Raw genomic sequence first — 19,198 nt, forward strand, 5'->3', positions numbered from 1 at the left:
AGAGAATTTATTTATTTATTTATTTATTTATTTTAGTTCTCGGCGGACACAACATCTTTGTTGGTATGTGGTGCTGAGGATCGAACCTGGGCCGCATGCATGCCAGGCGAGCGCGCTACCGCTTGAGCCACATCCCCAGCCCATAAATCTTTATTTATAAGATAATTTAATGAAGACAAATTTAGAAAGCAATTTCCATATTTTTTAGTTTTTATAATGGAAAAAAAAACCCAGAAAGAACCCAAATCTTATAGTATTCACTAGTCCTATAATTAAGAAGATATATGTGTGGGGTAGTTAGTGCATTTTATGTAAGGGACTATTATTTTTTCAAATTTTATTATGCAGTAGACCTTTAAAAAATTAAAACCTTTTTGACTCTCTGAAAAACAAAAGAGTTTAATTTAGAAGTATCCTTACACAATGAAGATTTTATCCAAATAAAGTTCACAGTCCATTGTCTAAAACACTTTGAAAATTTCTGAAATTTTCAAAAGGTTATATGATTCATATGCCTTATGGAACAACCCTCAGCAGGGTCTAGGATGATACTTCATTAACAGACTTTAATATTTATACTGTAAAATATGACTAGTCATAGTAAGTGGGGTAAAGTTTATGTTTATTCCATCATTTATTCCAGGCAGGTTTTGACATAAGATAATTTCAGAGTGGGTTTTAGTGCCAAATTTTTTTTTAAAATGGGATTTTTGAGGACTTTTGGTTCCTCAATAAGGGATTTTGGGCCTTTTAATAAAAGCTAATTTAAAATTATTTAATTTCTTAGCCATATTTTGTGGTTACTTTTAGCAACTTAAAAAAAAACAAATTTAGTTGTTTTTTTTTTTTTTTTTTTTTGGTACTGGGGATTGAACTCGGGAGCACTCAACCACTGAGCCACATCCCCAGCCTATTTGGTATTGTTTTTATTTAGAGACAGAGTCTCACTGTGTTGCTAAGTGCGTTGCTTTTGGTGAGGCTAGCTTTGAACTTGTGATCCTTTGCCTCATCCTCCCAAGCCACTGGGATTACAGGTATGTGCCACCAGCTTTCTTTTTCTTTCATTGAGTTGCCTATCGCCTCACTAATTTCTTGTGGCTGACTTGGAACTCAAGATCATCCTGCCTAAGCCTCCTGAGTTGCTGGGATAACAGATGTGCACCATTGTGCCCAGTTCCCCAATTTAGTTTTTGTTGAGGAGCAGAAACTATAAGCTGAGAATGACATAAATGGGCTTACCTCTTTAATGAATTTGAATGCAGGATTGGTTATGTAAACCATAAAAAATAAGCATGTCCATTGCAGTGCTTTTGAACATATCTTATTCAGTAATTGTGAAGTGTGAGCAGAAATAGTGCTCTGGAAAGAAGCCACTTTATTGTTTCCAGCATAGCTACAAACAAAAATAGCTTGTGCTGCATATCAGGCTCTTCAGAATACCACTCAGTATTCCATTTTAGCAAAATTCTTTTGGGATCCTGTTTTTAATAATTAATATCTCTCCTATTTTTGTCAGTTGTCTTTAGGCTTTTGTATTTAGAATGACAAGGAGATGGGGTCTTAAGAATGGCGCCTTTTCTTTTCTTTACCATGAACCTGTGTTTCCTGCATGATAGCAAATAGAATTCTGTATTATTTGTAGAAAGAAAATCTGCTTTTGAACAATTGAGTAATCAATACCAGCTCAGACAGAGCATTGTATTAGAGCAACCTACTTTTAGGAGAAGATACCTAGTTGCTGTCTTTCTGGTATGGGAATAGGTAGCAGCGGTGAGGAATCTTTAATAGGATGACTTTCTAATGGCTATCTTGCCTTACAGAGTTGTATGGGAGCAGATCTTGTTATATCCGAGGACTCTAGCAGGGCAATTAGTGATTTACTGATTTTTCTTAGTAGAACACATGGGAATTTTGAAGCACAATATAATACTAATGTTTAGTAAAATATGCACCAGTGTTTAAGCAGATAAATGATTATACTTGAGTGTTAATCTTCTAACATATCTAAAAGCATCCTTTTGGGACTCGTCAGGAAAAATGAGATTTCTATCAAATTAATTTCTCTATAAGTTGAAGGATTACACCCTTATTTAATTTTGCAGCAGATTACTTCCCCCCCACCCCCGCCAATATGGAAAGTAACTCTTCCAAGGATCCTGGTAAGAAAATCATTGGGGGGCTGGGGATGTAGCTCAAGCGGTAACACGCTCACCTGGCATGCGCGGGGTGCTGGGTTCGATCCTCAGCACCACATAAAATAAAATAAAGATGTTGTGTCCACTGAAAACTGAAAAATAAATATTAAAAAATTCTCTCACTCTCTCTCTTAAAAAAAAGAAAGAAAGAAAGAAAATCATTGGGCAAGGAAACGGATGAATGGAAAGGTGCCCGTTTTGTGTACTATATAATGTTGCTGTTCTTGAAAATGCTAAGTGAAAAAAGACAATCTCCACAAACCAAAGGCTGAAAGTTCTCTCTGATATGTGGATGCTAACACACAATATGAAGGCAGAGGGGTGAGAGTAGAAGTTCATTGGATTAGACAAAGGGGAATGAAGGGAAGGGAGAAGGCATGGGAATAGAAAAAGAGAGTAGAATAAATTAGACATAACTTTCCTATGTTCATATATGAATACATGACCAGTGAAACTCCATATCATGTACAACCTCAAGAATGGAATCCTGGTTGGAATAAGTAATACTCCATGTATGTATAACGTGTCAAAATACACTCTATTGTTATGTATATCTAAAAAGAACAATGAAAAAAATGAAAATATAATTCGGATGCTCAAGAGTTTTTGTGCATATATATGAACAGAGGGCTGTGTTCTTTTGTTGAGTATTATTTACAAAGTATTGTGGTGGATATGTAGAGATTCTATTTTAACAAGTCTCTGAGGTGGTAGGTCTTTCTTTTATAGCTATTAAGTGGCTATACATTTCTGAAAATTCTGAAGAGCTGATCATTTTTTGAGTCCTCATAGAAAAGTTACCACTCTTCTTAGTTGTTAATTCTGCAGATATGGTGCCTATACTCCAAATGTTAACTGTTGTTGAGTAATTAGTTGACCCTTTCAATACTTTGGAGATATATTCCAGTGTTACTATGTCATATATATGTGCTGTAAGTATCCAGAAGCTCTGGCAACACCCAAATCAGCCAGTTTAATTGTTTCTTTTTTATTAGTCAGTAGATGTTGAGGTTTTAAATCTCTGTGAAGAACACTTCTAGAGTACGAAAAACACAATCCTCAAGTATTCAGGTATTTCTTGAGATTCGTGGAAGAGAATTCAGAAATGAGATATAACCTGGAATCCTGCATAAGCACCTTGAAGACTATGTTTGGATGATTGAAGTTTGATTTTTTTCTCCTTCTTTGGTGCTGAGGATTGAACAACCCAGGGCCTTATTTATATAAAGCGTGTGCTCTACCACTAAGATATAGCCCCAGCCATAGAGTTCTTTCAGTAGAGAAATTTACAAAATTGCAGTACTGGGAATCCATTCCTCTTTATGTCCTAGTGTGATTTTCTTGATATGTACTCCTAAATACAACTCTATAGAGACCATTTTCCAATTTTCTCTATTTTGATATTGTCTTCCATGGTTACTCATTCAGTAGGAACGATATAGGTCCTGGCTTCTTGGCTCAGTGGCAGCTACCATTTTTGTGTTGCTCTTCATTCAGTTTCTAAGAGTAACTCCCCCCCCCCCACACACACACACTTTAACTCACAATATTGTCCTTGAGTTCTCTTATATGCATCAGTAGTACCTATTTTAGTGCTGAGAAGTACCCCATTTTTATGGATGTATCACTGTTTGTTAAGGAGCATCTTAGTTCTTTGTTAGTTTTTGACTGTTACAAATAAAGCTCTATGAACATATATTGAGTGCACATAGTTTTGATTGTACTTGGGTATATATGAAGGAGTGAATTGTTATTGTTGTAAATGTACGTTTAAGAAACTGCCTGACTTTTCCATTGTGACTGTCTCATTTTGTGTTCTTGCTAGTAATGTGTAAAGGTTCTGCATTCCACCAGCACTAGTATTTTCTGTATCACCCTCTCCACCCTTTGGCCATTCTAGTAGATGTTTAGTAATATCTAATTAGACCCTTATTTACCTTTCTCAAATGACTACCAATGCTAAACATCTTTCATGTGCTTTACTTGCTATCCATGTATCCTCTTTGATGAAGTCTGTTTTCTCCCAATTTGTAGCTTGTTTTTTCATTCTCTTTTTTTTGTGTGTGTGTATTTTTTTTCCCTGTCTTGGTTCTGGAATTAAACCCAGGGTCTTACATGCATACTAGGTAAGAGCTCTACCACTGAGCTGCATCCTCAGCCTATACCCGATTTAAATTTTATTTTGAAATGGGGTCTTGCTAAGTTACCCAGACTGGCCTTGAACTTTCAGACCTCCTGCCTCAGTCTTCTAATAGGTGAGATTATAGTTGTGTACCACCATGCCCAGCTTAAAGTTGTTTTTTGAGAACAAAAGTTTTTAAATTTGGATGATTCCAATTTTTATCAATAATTTTTTCTTTTATGGATTGTGATTTTGGTATCTTGTGTAAGAATTTTTTCTCTAACCCTAGATTGTAAAGCTCTTTTTCTGAAAGTTTTATAATTTTTAGTTTTATATGTAGCTTTATGACCCATCTGTTAATTTTATAAAAGATAGTATATGTATGACCAATTGTTTCAACACCTTTGAGTCTCCTTTCTCCATTTATTGTTTTTATACCTTAGTAAAAAACAAAAACCAACCAAACAACAACAAAAAACTCAATTGACTCTATTTGTGTGGATCTTTTTCTAGACTCTGTTTTTGCTTCATTCATATATGTGCCTAGCCTTCCACTGATACTGTATAAGCTTGATATTTCAATATTTTATGCTTTTATAAATGGTGTTGTACTTTTAACTTTAGCTTCCAATGGTTCATTGCTGGTATATATAAGTAGGATTTATTTTTATATCCTGTGATCTTACGACACTCACTTAATAGTTCTAGGTTTGGAGAATAGATTCCTTGGGATTTTCTGTATTTTTTTGGTTTTAATTCTACCCTAATAATGACTGCTTCTTTTCTTTCATTGCTCTCTGTAAGGTTTTTCTTTTCTCCCTAATCTTTTAATTTGGAGTACTCTGGGATTCAGTGCTTGGATCCTCTTTTCTCCTCTTACTATACTTAATCCCTCGGTAATCTCATCTGGTTTCTTGACTGTTATACCGTCTCTATGCCAATTTTATATCTTTAGCTTGGACTTCTCCCTGACTTTGCAGATTTTACATCCACTGCCTACTTGATGCCTCTACTAATAGGCATCTCAGACTGTTTATTCAAGATTGAATTGTTGTATCTATCCTTGTCTCCTTGTTCCATCTCCAGTCTTCCCCATCTCAGTTAATGCAACTTTAAACTTCTGGTTACTCAGGTGGAAAACCTGGGGTCATTGTGCTAGGCCCATCTTCCACCCCCAACTAGTGCCTTATACAAGAGTAGAAACTCAGTTAATTGTTGAGTTGAATTGAATGAGTACTTCTTGGTTAAAGACATGGTGCTCAGGGTATTAAGATCTTAGTCTCTCTAGTTAAGTTATAAGCTTTTATAATAAAATTTCCCTAATGTTGACAAAAATAACAATTATTTTAAGTTTCTTGAATGCATAAGACTTTTATTATAGATGGAGTTCCTTAGCCTTTGTTCTGTATACTGAATTGAGTTTAAATGTACTTTTTAAATGTTATATTATTAAATATTAAATAATTATTACTAAATATTAAACTGTTTCACGGATCTTTAAGATATGGTGAAAGAGTTTTTAAATCAGGAAATGTTCTGTCTTTAGCTTATATAATTTGCATTGTAGGTCAGATAATTATTTTGCCTCTAGTCAAGGGTAATGTTAAGCCATTAAGCCCCAAGTTTACAACTCTGAATATAAGAATCATTTCATAGTTACTATAGGTGGTATATTTTTGCTTAATTTAGGTTTTTATAGGTGTTCCACATCTGGGATGGTGGGAAAAATTGGTTATTGAAGTACACTCCATGTCTCCTGAATACATCAAGCATAAGGTCACTGCTCTGAATTGTTTACAAGAAAGGAAGTACATTCATGCTTTATGTAATAAAGGAATTAAGTAGTCCAGTTAGTTTTTTAGTTATATAGTACCCGTGGTATTTGTTCCCATTTCTTCTTTTTTTAAAAAATAATTTTTTAGATTTGTATGTAGGCAAAGACTTTTTAGATTATACACTCGTAAATTTGTATTAGTTTTGAAAGATTCTTTATGAATTTTGTTTTATAACTTATTTTCTTAATGAGATGTATTATTGTTAGAATAAGAGAATGTTTTTCCAAAGTTTGCTTGCTAAAGAAATCAGACAAACACATTAGTATTTATTATTATTAATTATTACCCAGTTAATAATTATGGTGGATTAATTATGAAAAAAAATAATAATTTTTTAGTTTTAGATGGACACAGTATCTTTATTTATTTTTATATGATGCTGAGGATTGAACCCAGTGTCTCACATGCATGAGGCAGGTATTCTACACTGAGCTACAGCCCTAACCCTCTTGTTTTTTTGAAGTAGCTCAATAATTATGTTTATTTCTGATTCCTTCTGATTCCTGACCTGTTTCCTCATGTTATCTCCATGTACACCAGTGCTTTTCAGTTCATGCATGAACTGAGCAAAGTAACTGGACAGGTTCTCAAGCAGTCACCAGAGTGACTTTCATTCTCTTAAATGTAAGCAGAAGGAAAAGTAAGACATTGGCTTTTTTTTTTTTTTTAAACTGTCACCATGATTATATTTTGGTTACTTACCTCTTCTGACAACTTTTATTTTTCTTTTTTCTCCTCCCCACTTCACCCACCCAGTATTGGGGATTGAAGTATGGAGTGCTACATTGAGCTATATTCCTAGCCCTTTTTACATTTTATTTTGAGAAAGGCCTTGCTTAGTTGCTGAGAATCTTGCTCAATTACTGAGGCTGACCTCAAACTTGGAATTCTCATGTGTCAGTTTCCTGAGTTGTTGGGATTATGGGGCATGCGCCATCATGCTCAGACATTTTGTGTGTGTGTGTGTGTGTGTGTGTGTGTGTGTGTGTGTGTGTCGCGCGTGTGCCGCGCGTGTGCCGGAGGATTGAACCTAGGATACTCGTGCATGCTAGGCAAGTGCTCTGCCACTGAGCTACACTACCAACACTTTGCTGTTTTTAATTATTATTGTTAGATTTTTGGTGCTGAGACTTAAACACAGCCTTGGGCATAAGCCTGTGCTCTATGAGGGAGCCATATCCTTAGCCCCATTGTATTTTCAAAATTGACTCTTCTATTTGGAATTTTCCCCACTAATAAATAAACAGAGGTAGATTTTCAGATGACCTAATAGAGACTAAATACATACATGTCTATTTAGCCCATTGGTAGTCAGAGGGTAAAAAATAACAACTGGCCCATTTTTTTAAATAGTGTAGCCTATAGATTTCTGGGTTCTTGAGGCTTCTAACCTCCATCTACATCCTTCCCTTCAGGCATTATGAGGAGAATGTGATACCTGAAATAGTTCACAAAATGAACATAATCCTCCATACTTCATGGGATCTTTTGGTCTGCCAATGGGATCCTTTCATCTTCCAGTCTGTTAAGTTGGATTCTAAGCTTGCAAAAAATCTCAAAGCCCTGTGTGTCAGGATTTCTCAGACTGCTGCCTGTTACTCTTGGCTCTGAGGCAGTGTGTCCTTTAATGATTTGTTACTGTGGGCTTTCTAGTTATATGTCATTCTCTTCTGGGATACTAAAATATCTTATATCCCTATGATGGAATGCTATTCAATGAAAAGGAATAGAATAATTAGCCTGTACAACAGTATAGATGAACCTTACAGCATTATTTAGTGGAGGTACTGGTATAGTTTTCACTAACATTAGTTCTATAGTTTCTCAGTTTTGTTGGACACCCTGACACCCTGCTGCCAGTCTAACTAAAACTGTTTCTTAGTATTTCTGTTATAGTTCCAACAAGATCCTGAGTATTTGTGCAAGAGGAAGTTTAAAAAAAAAAAGCTGTAGTATGACCATGTACTTAGTTATCTTTTCCTATCTCTGGTAAAAATATGAAGTATTTTTGTGGTAGTTTGTGGAAACAATGAATTGACATATCACATGCTGCCCTTTGAATCATAAATATTCACTGGTAGGAGGAGAAAGCTGTGCTTATTTGTGAATGAATATGAGTTGACCATGTAGGGAATCAAGAGTCTTAAATGGGCCAACTGTGACTACCCATGTGGCCATGATAAAAAGCAGGATGTAGGAATGTAAAATGGTGCAGCCTCTTTGGAAAATAGGCAGTTTCTTAAAAAGTTAAAACTTACTGAATGGCCTAGTAATTCCACTTGTTATCTACCTCTTAGAAATGAAAACATATCTACACAAGGACTTGTATGTTAATCTTCAAAAAAGCATTAGTCATAACAACCCTAAACTGGAAACGACTCCAAATGTCCATTAACTGGTGAATGGATAAACCAAATGTGGTATATATGTAAAAGAGGATATTTTAGCAATACAAAGGAACAAAAATGTGTGCTACAACATGGACAAACCTCAAGAACATTATGCTAAGTAAGTTACTTAGAAAATACCATATGTTATATAATTTAGTTTTTATGAAATGTCCAGAAAAGGCAAATCTGTGTAGAAACAGAAAGTAGATGAGTGGTTATCTGGGGTTAGTGGTGGGAATAGGGACTCCAGTAGGCTCAAGGAAATTTTTAGGGTAATAGAAATGTTCTAAAACTATATTATACTGATGATTGTGTAGCCTTGTAAGTTTATCTAAACCAAGGAATTATATATTTATAGTGGATGTATTTTATTGAATGTATATTATACCTCAAAGTTGTTTTAAAAGGGAGAGGGGAATGAAAATGAATTTTGCCAGCTGAAATATCAAGCGAAAAGTTATTTGGAACTTAAGAAATCATGAAAGGGGATTGTCTTAGAGATGCACTTTTTTTCAGATTAAAGAAAAAGGATGTTTGATTTGGATTGATAAAGCAAATCCAGTCCTTTCACTTTTGCCTTGAAATCTAGTAAATGTCAAAAATAATATCAGCTGTTTTAAGCGTTAGCATTTTTATACACTTTTGTACACTGTGGCTGGTATAGTGCTGAATAGTGACCTTTTTTGGAGTAGTTAAGAGTATTACTGTTTATAGCTTTAATTCCACATAAAAATATGTGCTAGGGAAGCAATTAGAAATGCAAGTAAAGATTCATGTTTGGAAATGTTTACCACAACATCATATAGGGTAACCAAAGCAAAAAACAATATATGTGCTCTCCAGTTATGGAGACTTGTTAAATTAAGTTTCTTTTAGTTATGTCTCTTATGGTTGAAAGAATAGATAGATACCCTTTGTAACTAGCTTAAAGTAAAATTACACTTTGTTGGAAAGGATGTAAGGCACTTCAATAACCTCAAACAAGAAGATCAGTGAGGCATTTTGTCAATGGGAAACCAAAGCTACTTTGTCCATTTCACACTTTAAAGGATCAGGCTAGTGACTTCTTCCTCTACATACCTGCTTTATCTTCTGCCCTCTTGTATATACCCCATTGCTGTTGGCCAGCTCAGATGGATTCAGTCTTTGTGCCAATCCCAAGTTTCCAGAATTGGAATCTGAAGTAGCTCATCTTTTTTGAGTTCTAGGTGGGTCAGTGAACAACTTGCTCTCTGGTCTTCTTTTCCATCCCCTTTTGGGATGTCTACAAGCAGGTTTAAATAGATAGTGAAAATGAAATGTCATTGGGCAAGACGTTGGTGTTATGCATTGCATAGGCTTATATGGGAGATGACAAATACTGATTATTATCAATTTTAAAAATATCTTTGAGGACTTCTGTGATGCAGTTTCTTCATTTAAACTCCAGAGAGTAGAGTATATTTTAGTAGCTTTGCGCTTTTGTTCTTATTCCTTATGTAAAACGTCAACAGTCTGTTTTCCACCTTTTCATCCTTATTGTAAGTTTATTTATTTAGTTTTTTACATCTAGCATTTACTATACATATGGCTTTGGGAACCTTGTAACATCTTCAAAACTTAAAGAGTCAATGATTGTTAGCAAATTGGCTAATGTAAAGTAATAAACTTTGGTTCATATATTCAGTCTCTAAATGAAAAATGGAGAGAGAAGTAAAAGAGCTAGCAGGAAGAGAAATGTGATCACTTGTACTCCTTCATTTTGGTCCTTGTTGGTTGAACAAATTTGGTATTTGTGATATTTTCAGGCAGAGTAGCAGTACCGGTCCTTCGTTGTCATTCATTCTTTAGGGCCTTAGTGAAAGTGATAAAAATCATAAATGAGCATCAAGTCTTTTTGCCTCATGGAGAGAGAGAGCATGTGAATCTGCAGTGAGCATGGTGGCTTAGTGTGGTTATAGTATACTGCAGGGAGCATTGGACGCTTAAAGGGGAGAACCTTTCAAACTTGGATCAGACTTGGATCAGTCTTGAAGCAGATCTTATATTGAGGGTTTCTGCTAAACTGCATTCTTTTACAAAGCAGCTCTAGTCAGTATGCTGCCATATTAATCAGTAAACTAGGTTCAGTGAAGTAAAGGATAATTGAATTCTTAAAGTTCTTATTTAGGCTTAAGTTAGGCACTTTAGGAAGTAAGTGTGAGGCATATTTACAAAAAACGTTTATGAAGAAAACAACTGTATTTTGGGTGGTTTTGTGTTTGATGCCATTGTCCATCTTTTCTTAAGATATCTGGCTTGAGTTCAAATTCCTTTTCATAGTAGCTCCAACCTGCTCTGGATAGTAATGAATAGATCAAGTTTTATTTAGATACTCTGATAGCTAGTGAGCATGAGTTAGCCAAATGTGGTAGTTTCAGGGATAAAAAGGAAATGTCGAATGTTTTCCTTTTGGAAGCAAAGTCCATGACAGATTGGTTTAGAAATAGTCTTGAAAACCTGGTGATTAAAAAACAAGAGCATGAGAAGAAATTTTTCCCAAATACACTTGTGTATCGGGCAGACATAAGAGTGGAAGATGCTTTTTGTTAAATTTGTTAATAGAGGACTTTGAAGCTTTGTTTTCTGTAGGAAAAACCACCTTTATCCTAAACTGTAATCCTTCTAATTTCTGTTGCATGCATTGCTGCATTTCCTTTTTATGTATGTGCTCACTTATTTTCATGGCAAATGCATTTTTAAGCATCTGCTGAGATTGTTGCCGTTAATCAGTTTTGATAATTTTTAATGATATTTTCATTTATTCCCTTTTGCTAGCTGGATTGCCTTTTGCAATTCTTACTTCAAGGCATACCCCCTTCCAACGAGGAATATTCTGTAATGATGAGTCCATCAAGTACCCTTACAAAGAAGACACCATACCTTATGCGTTATTAGGTGGAATAATCATTCCATTCAGTATTGTTGTCGTAAGTTAAATCCACTTTTCCAACTTTTGGGTGCTTAGCTTAATTTTGAGCTAGTCTGTTAATGATTAAATAGCGAGTTTTGTTTTTACCTTTAATTGAAGATTTATTTAATCAAGATAATCTGAGCTGCTTTTAGTGAGACCAGAAGATAACAGTGTTTAATTAGAAGAGCCTTATTGAGTATGTATAGATTTTATGGTGATGTTTTTCATTCAGTATGATTATTAGAGCTCTGATTTGCCATTGTTTCAGTAGCAGTGTGATATACTCAAATGTTATAGCAATGTGTTCTACTATACTTTATACAGAGTATTTTATAACTCATTGTATCTGTGTGTATATACATATATACTTACTCTCTTTAGTCACTGAGTTCTAGAAAAGAAAATCTGCTAACTAATGGTAAAACTTCATTCAACCCGTGTTTACTTTAAATAATTTTTAGACCACACCATAAATGGGAGATAAAAAGTTCCATAATTAGCGGTGAATATGAAGGAATTTTTACTGGTACTGAAAACAAGACTGTGTCTTTCAGTCACAATGGTAGCTGTTGTTTTCTAATATTTCAAGTGAAAATGCTTAGAGAGTATGGCCCTAGGGAGAAGACTTCAGTGATTAAACTAAATGATTTTAAAATTTTTTGTATTCAGAATTCTGACTTAATTCAACAGTTTTGTGCTCCATACTTCTAGCTTTATAGAAACCAGAAGATGTAGTTCTATGCAAGAGAAAGATCAACAAGATTATTATATATATATATATATATATATATATATATATCTTATTTGTTTTGGGAGTTTATTTATTTTTGGTCCTGGGGATTAACCCAGGGGCACTTTACCACTGAGCTACATACACAGTCTTTTTTATTTTTTGTTTTTGTTTGGTACCAGGGATTAAATCCAGGGGTGCTTAACCACGGGGCCACATCCTCCACCCTTTTTTATATATTTTATTTAGAGACAGGGTCCTATTGAGTTGCTCAGTGCCTCACTAAGTTGCTGAGGCTGGCTTTCTACTTGAGATCCTCATGCCTCAGCTTCCTGAGCCACTGGAAGTGTGCACCACTACTCCTGGCTATTTTTTGTTTTTGAGACAAGGTCTAAGTTGCTGAGACAAACCTTGAATTTGCGGTTAGCCTCCCAAATTGCTGGGATTGTAAGTGTGCACCATCATACCCAGCTTGGGAGTTGATTTTTAAAAACATACTTAATTCAGAAATATAATGTCTTAAGAACGATCACTAGATTATTAGCAATGAAAGTTAACGTATTCATACATTTGGTGCACACTAAAGAAAACCACCTCTACTATATAAATGTTTGTCTTACAAGAATGTGAGCTTCTCAAAGGCAAAGATGATATTTTGTTTGTCCTTACCACTTGCATATATCCTGGCATGTCCTAGGTGTTTACATGAAATTTTGTATTATTGAAACTAGGGAGTAATTTGGAGTAACTTGTGACTCTCCTACAGTATGGTTAAGTTTTAAGAAATCAGGGATTCCTTTAATCTTGCCAAGTCTTTATACTTCCTTTTGCTATTAAAAGAGAGATCAGCCTATGATTTTTCCATTAAGGAGGGAGTAAGTTTTTTTTTTTTTTTTTGAGATAGGGTCTGAAATTTTTTTTACTATTTTAACATAAGCCATGAAAAAGTTACCTTTACTTTGAATAAGATGACATTCATATGAGTATAGATTTCTGAAAATAACAGATTATTTAAAAGTAGTCTAAAAATACTATTTTCATATCAGCAGTATCAGCAAAGACAAACTCTGCTTAAGGTGGTAGTTTCATGTACTAATTTAAAATAATTGCAGTTATTAAACTCAGCTTCTTTCAGGCAATGCTTGGTTAGACTTGTATATATTTAATTTTATTTATTAGAAAATAAGTCATCTTTTAAAAAGTAGTGATTCACACATCATACCAGGCATTGACATGACTTAAAAAAACGATCCATAATTATATGAGTAATTGAGGGGGTGTGGTAGGGAACCAACAGTAATATGGTTTCTCAGAAGACAAAGAATGTCAACAAGAAGGAAATGATCAGTGAAGCCAAATACTACAAAAAGTCAAAGTAAATGGAAGTTGACAAAAATGTGTTCAATTTGATGATGTATTTTTGGCTTTTCATAAAGATTCAGTAGAATAAAGGAATAGAGGCAGAGCCATTTGGAAGGGAATGGAAGATATGGAAATGTATCAGTGATTTTGGACTGTTCTTTTGAGAATGTGGGCCCTGATTGAAAGATTTGAAGCTATAGAGATAATAGAGACATACACTCTTGGTTATTGGACATATAAAGCAGATGGTGAGAGACTACTGTTGGGACATAGGTTTTAAAAAGTTGAAATGCTGATTTATATAATTATTGTCTTTGATCTTCATAAGTATTTTGATTTTCTCCCCCAAACTTTACTTTTTTAATGGTTCATCATATTTTTAGAGTGTAAAAAACACATGAGAAGATTTCTCAGTTCTAAGATTAATTGGGCCACAGTTGTCTTAGGTATAGATTTCACCAAAAGTTAAGAATTAGCATAAATGACTCAAAGAACAGAATCAGGTATTATAATGAAACCAAAAAAATAAGGCTGTCTTGTGTACATCAAAGGGACAGATATATCTCTACACCTAATTCTGAAGACTTGACTTAGAACTTCTTTTTTTTAAAAAAAATTATTTATTTTTTAGTTTTTGGCGGACACAACATCTTTGTTTGTATGTGGTGCTGAGGATTGAACCCGGGCTGCATGCATGCCAGTCGAGCGCGCTACCGCTTGAGCCACATCCCCAGCCCCTTGACTTAGAACTTCTATATTGTCTGTTTCTCTCCATAAAGAGAGAGCACATGTTTTAAAAAATGATGTGGCTAGGTGCAGTGGCGCATGCCTGTAATCCCAGAAACTTGGAGTCTTAGGCAAGAGGATTGCAAGTTTGAGATCAGCCTAAGCAACTTAGACCTTGTCTCAAAGAAATGAACAGGGCTGGGAATATAGTTCAGTGGTAGAGAGCTCTTGGGCTCAATCCCCAGCTCCAAAAAAAAGAAAAAGATGTAAGTTAACCTGATGGTTACCAGCTTTAATTTAACTCCCTTGCCCAGCCATCCCAATAGTAGTGGTTTAAGTTTCAGCTTCTTTAGATCAGTTTGGTAATCTGTGCCATTGCTTCAGGTGTTCCCAGCAAACTGATTTTCTGTCATCAGTGGCAAGCACAGAGAGTGAGTGGCCCTAAGCAATAATGATTATGACTAGGAACACTCACAAAACTCAGCATCTGTTTCTGGAAAGTAGTTGATTGCTTAAGGAGAACAGCTGACAACTGAGATGTGGAAGTTTCCACTGCTAAAATTGTGGTCAAGAGAGTTGATAAGCTGATTTTAAGTCCTTTGTGTATATCAACCTTAACCATAATTTTAGCAGTTGAAACTTCCACGTCTCATGTCAATATTTATAGCAGCTCAATTCACAATAGCTAAACTATGGAACCAACCTAGGTGTCTCTCAGTAGAATGAATGGATAAAGAAAATGTGGTATATATACTCAATGGAATATTACTCAGCTTTAAAGAAGAGTGAAATTATGACATTTGCCAATAAATGGATGGAGTTGGAGAATATCATGCTAAGTAAAATAAGCCAAAAGCTGAATGTTTTCTCTAGTATTCAGATGCTAATTCACAATAAGGCAGGGGCAGGGGTGACATTAGAGAAGAATAGTGTTACCTTAGATTAGGTGGGGGGGGGCAAGGGAGAGGATGTGGGGATAGGAAAGATAGTAGAATGAAACAGACATTATTACTTTATGTATATATGTGATTGCACGACCAATGTGATTCTGCAACATGTACACTCAGAAAAATGAGAAATTATATCCCATCTATGTATGATATATCAAAGTGCATAAATGCATTCTACTGTCTATGTATGATATATCAAAGTGCATAAATGCATTCTACTGTCATGTATAACTAATTATAACATTAAAAAGTTAATTGAAAAAGATAGTTGATATGTTTTTAACTATCAAAGGTCAATTCCAAAATGAAACATTAGAGAAGTCACTCTGACTACTAATCTATTAGGAATTACTGGGACCCCTAATAACCTAAGGAGGAGGCCGTGTGTGTGTGTGTGTGTGTGTGTGTGTGTGTAATATATTATATATACTTTTTAGGGCTACTGGAGGCAGGCAGGGATAACCCAAAACAAAATTGGGAAGGTATAATGTCCTCAAAAGTACACATAGTTCTCCTCTCCTGTGACCTGTTCTCAGGAAAGGGTCTGATCAATTCATTCACATTAAGGACTATAATAAGGACTATATATCTGTGGTGCTTAAATATATTTAAGGGGATTTGACTTTTACCCAAGAGATAGTAACTTCAATTAAATTTGACCATCTGCTTTGTTTAGGTAACTGTGTTGGTATTAGTTTTATACTGAACAATTAAGAAATCCTTTTGGTTTTGTATCGTCTATTTGTCAAAGTTATAACGTTCTAATTGTGGAATTATAGGAGCCATGAAATCCCTTTTGGGAGACAACCATGTATTTCAGCTATGGTAAGGCTAACCCTAAAGGTAGTTTTTTTTTAAAAAAAAGACCTAAAAATAGAATAAGAACTACTAATAGAGAATGGGAAGCATAAAAGGGAAGGTGGACATGATCAATGCACAGTATACACATGCATAGAAATACCACAGTGAAATCTATTAATTTGTATAATTCATATGTATTAATAACTTTAAGAAAACAGCTAAACCTCACTAATTGGAAATATTTGAATGCTTTGTAACAAATTTAAGAGGAAGCAAAAAAAAAAAAAACTAGTGTATATCTCAAGTGAAACTTCTTTATTTATAACCCTGGGCCTCCCCAGTGCAAATTAGTAGGGAGAGTGTTTCCTATTTGTTTAGGTTTCAGGAAGGTATAGTGTATCTTATCGTCCTATTTAACCAGGAAATGTTATTTTTTATAACATTGCCATTTAGTATCCTTTGGGTTTCTAAAGGTATTGGTTTGTGAACTTGAAAAGCCCTTGGAAAAGTTTTTATACCTTTTAACTCATTTTGCTGGTGTGCTTTCCCATGTTCACAGACACTACTAAAATTGGGGGAAGTTCATAAAATAGTTTATGGGAAGGCCTTAACTCCAATTTCACAAAAGTAAGTGGAAAACAAAGAGGAAAGATTTGCTTGAAATGTTTCTTTGGGGGAAGGGGAAGAGAGTATATGTCTGGTCTTTTAAAATGAGACCCATTATGGGAGACTAGCTTAAAGACTCCTAGAAGATAGGACTTCAAATGCTGTTAATTCAATCTCTGTCTTCTGAACCTTTGGTATCAGTCTTACATCCCTTTGTTTAATTAGATTTTTTGTTCCCTAAAACTGTTCTACCCTTTTTAATATGATAGATATCTTCAAAAGAATGTTTGAAAAAACGAAGACTGTCACAGATAAGTGCTTATTACATATAGGGAGATTCTAATTGGGGAAGTTGTGTTCTTTGAATAAGCCATGGTATATGCCCTCTAGGATACATCACTATCTACTTATCAAAAGCTCACTTTATTTGAATACAATGAAACAAATAAAGCCTTGCTCTTTCAGGTATTTTGAAATGTGGCTCAGTCGTGGTTAATGTAAGCAGTGTCCATAATTGACCTGACACATTTTTTTTTTTTTTGGTGGTTCAGATTCAGATATCTTAATTTGACTCTCCATTTGTAAAGGAAAAAAAAGGGGGGGGATGGGGTGTTTTTAAACAAAGATCTTATTTTGATTTATCATTTTATTTTCTATTTTTTATTTAAAGTGCCTGCTTACAACTTTAATATATTATTTTTCTTTCTTTCTTTTTCAGATGCTTATTGGAGAAACTCTGTCTGTTTACTTTAAACTCTTGCACTCAAATTCCTTTATCAGGAATAGTTACATAGCCACTACTTACAAAGCCATTGGAACCTTTTTATTTGGTGCAGCTGCTAGTCAGTCCCTGACTGACATTGCCAAGTATTCAATAGGAAGACTGCGACCTCACTTCTTGGATGTTTGTGACCCGGATTGGTCAAAAATCAACTGCAGTGATGGCTATATTGAGAACTACATATGTCGAGGGAATGCAGACAAAGTTAAGGAAGGCAGGTGAGTGTTAAGTCTGTAATGCTTGTTTCATTTTGGGTATTCTTGGACTGGAAGGTTTCACTGATTTGGAACACAAGCCATTGGCTAGCTGAAAAAAGAGAGAAGGTAGTGTGATCACTGGGAGTGAATTGAAATCATATATGTACAAGTCTTGTATTCTATTCTTTTTTCCTCTTTATTTTAAAAATATTTTTAATTTTTAAAACTTTGTTCTTTTTATATGTACAAGACAGTGGAGTATATTTTGACATATGTATGTAGAGTATAACTTATTCTGATTAGGTCATTTTTCCTCTTTTAACTGTGGTTTTTTATCAATTTAAGAGCATTTTACTGAAACTATTTTTATTGCCAGTGTGTAAGAATGTAAAATGAACTATATAGATCATGTGGGCCAGGGTCAGCAAACTTTAAGATGCCAGACTAAAAATATTTGAGGATTTGGAGGCCATATGTTCTTTCTCACAAATATTGAACTCTGCCATTATAGCAGAAAGGCAGCCATAGGTAAATGAATGTGTGGCTGTGATCCCATAAAACTTTATTTATACAAAATAAAACTGACCCAGGAGTCAGTTTGCTCAATCCTGATCCGATCCAACCATTCTATGAAGCTCTGCTAGATCTTGTAGTATTCTTAGAGTATATTTTTGTAAGGGGAGGTTCACATCATGACACGTCCTCAGGTTGCTGCTTCCTACTCCTTTTCCTCTTCCTCCTCCTCATTGAGATTAGAATCCAGGGCCTTATCATGCTAGGAAAGTGCTCTCTCACTTTCTACACCCCCAGCCCAGGTTGCCTTCTTATACACCCTCATTAAAGTACTTTTTGTATTCCAAATTACTGTTAGCCAAAAATAAAATACAATATTTAACCTGGGCATGGTGGTGCATGCCTGTAATTCCAGCGGCTCAGGAGACAGAGGAAAGAGGATTGCGAGTTCAAAGCCAGCCTCAGCAAAGGCAAGGCACTAAGCAACTCAGTGAGACCCTGTCTCTAATAAAATACAAAATAGGACTAGGGATGTGGCTCAGTAGTTGAGTGTCCCTGAATTTAATCCCTGGTTACCTGCCCCCAACCAAAAAAAAAAAAAAAAAAAAAAAAAAAAGAAATACAGTATTTAGAATCCAGAAGGTCTATTTCCTTTAATTTATAGATGAGGTTAAAAAAACAGACCCAGTAACATTAAGTGAAGCCATAGTTGGCAGCAGAGCCAATTCTTCATCTCAAGTCTCAGAATTGCCAGGCTTGTCTTTTCTGTATGGTTACCGTCTTATATTTTAAGATAGCTATTAATTTCCCTTACTTGTTCTTCATCCAGCAAACATTTTTTTTCTTGGTGAAGCATCCTTTGATTGTTTTATATAATTTCAAGATACTTCATTGTCTTTGTTCTCTTGTAAGCAATATAGGCCTGCAGATAGCAGTTTTTGCATTTAGTGTGGATGAAAAAAACACCTTATTTAGCTAGAGTATAAACTATGCCCTATGCTAGGGATTCGGCAGTGAACAAGACATTTCGGGCTGCCATTTTTTTAAAAAATAATTTT

General features: G+C 34.9%; 1 protein-coding gene across 4 annotated transcripts in view; it reads left to right on the top strand.

Annotated features, from left to right (window-relative positions):
* PLPP1 (phospholipid phosphatase 1) overlaps nucleotides 1–19,198 on the top strand; it is a 97,534-nt gene that overhangs the window by 47,149 nt on the left and 31,187 nt on the right. For 2 of the 4 annotated variants that reach the window (XM_081306689.1, XM_081306692.1), the window contains exon 3: nucleotides 17,368–17,648. In XM_081306689.1, coding sequence (XP_081162815.1) covers nucleotides 17,368–17,648 — 281 coding nt within the window. Of the gene's footprint in view, nucleotides 1–8,518; nucleotides 8,661–11,338; nucleotides 11,491–17,367; nucleotides 17,649–19,198 lie in introns of those variants that run through there. The other 2 variants (XM_081306691.1, XM_081306690.1) reach the window with 2 other exon arrangements.

Source organism: Spermophilus citellus, assembly GCF_964194105.1.
Source record: "Spermophilus citellus genome assembly, chromosome: 1".
Classification (NCBI taxonomy): domain Eukaryota; kingdom Metazoa; phylum Chordata; class Mammalia; order Rodentia; family Sciuridae; genus Spermophilus; species Spermophilus citellus.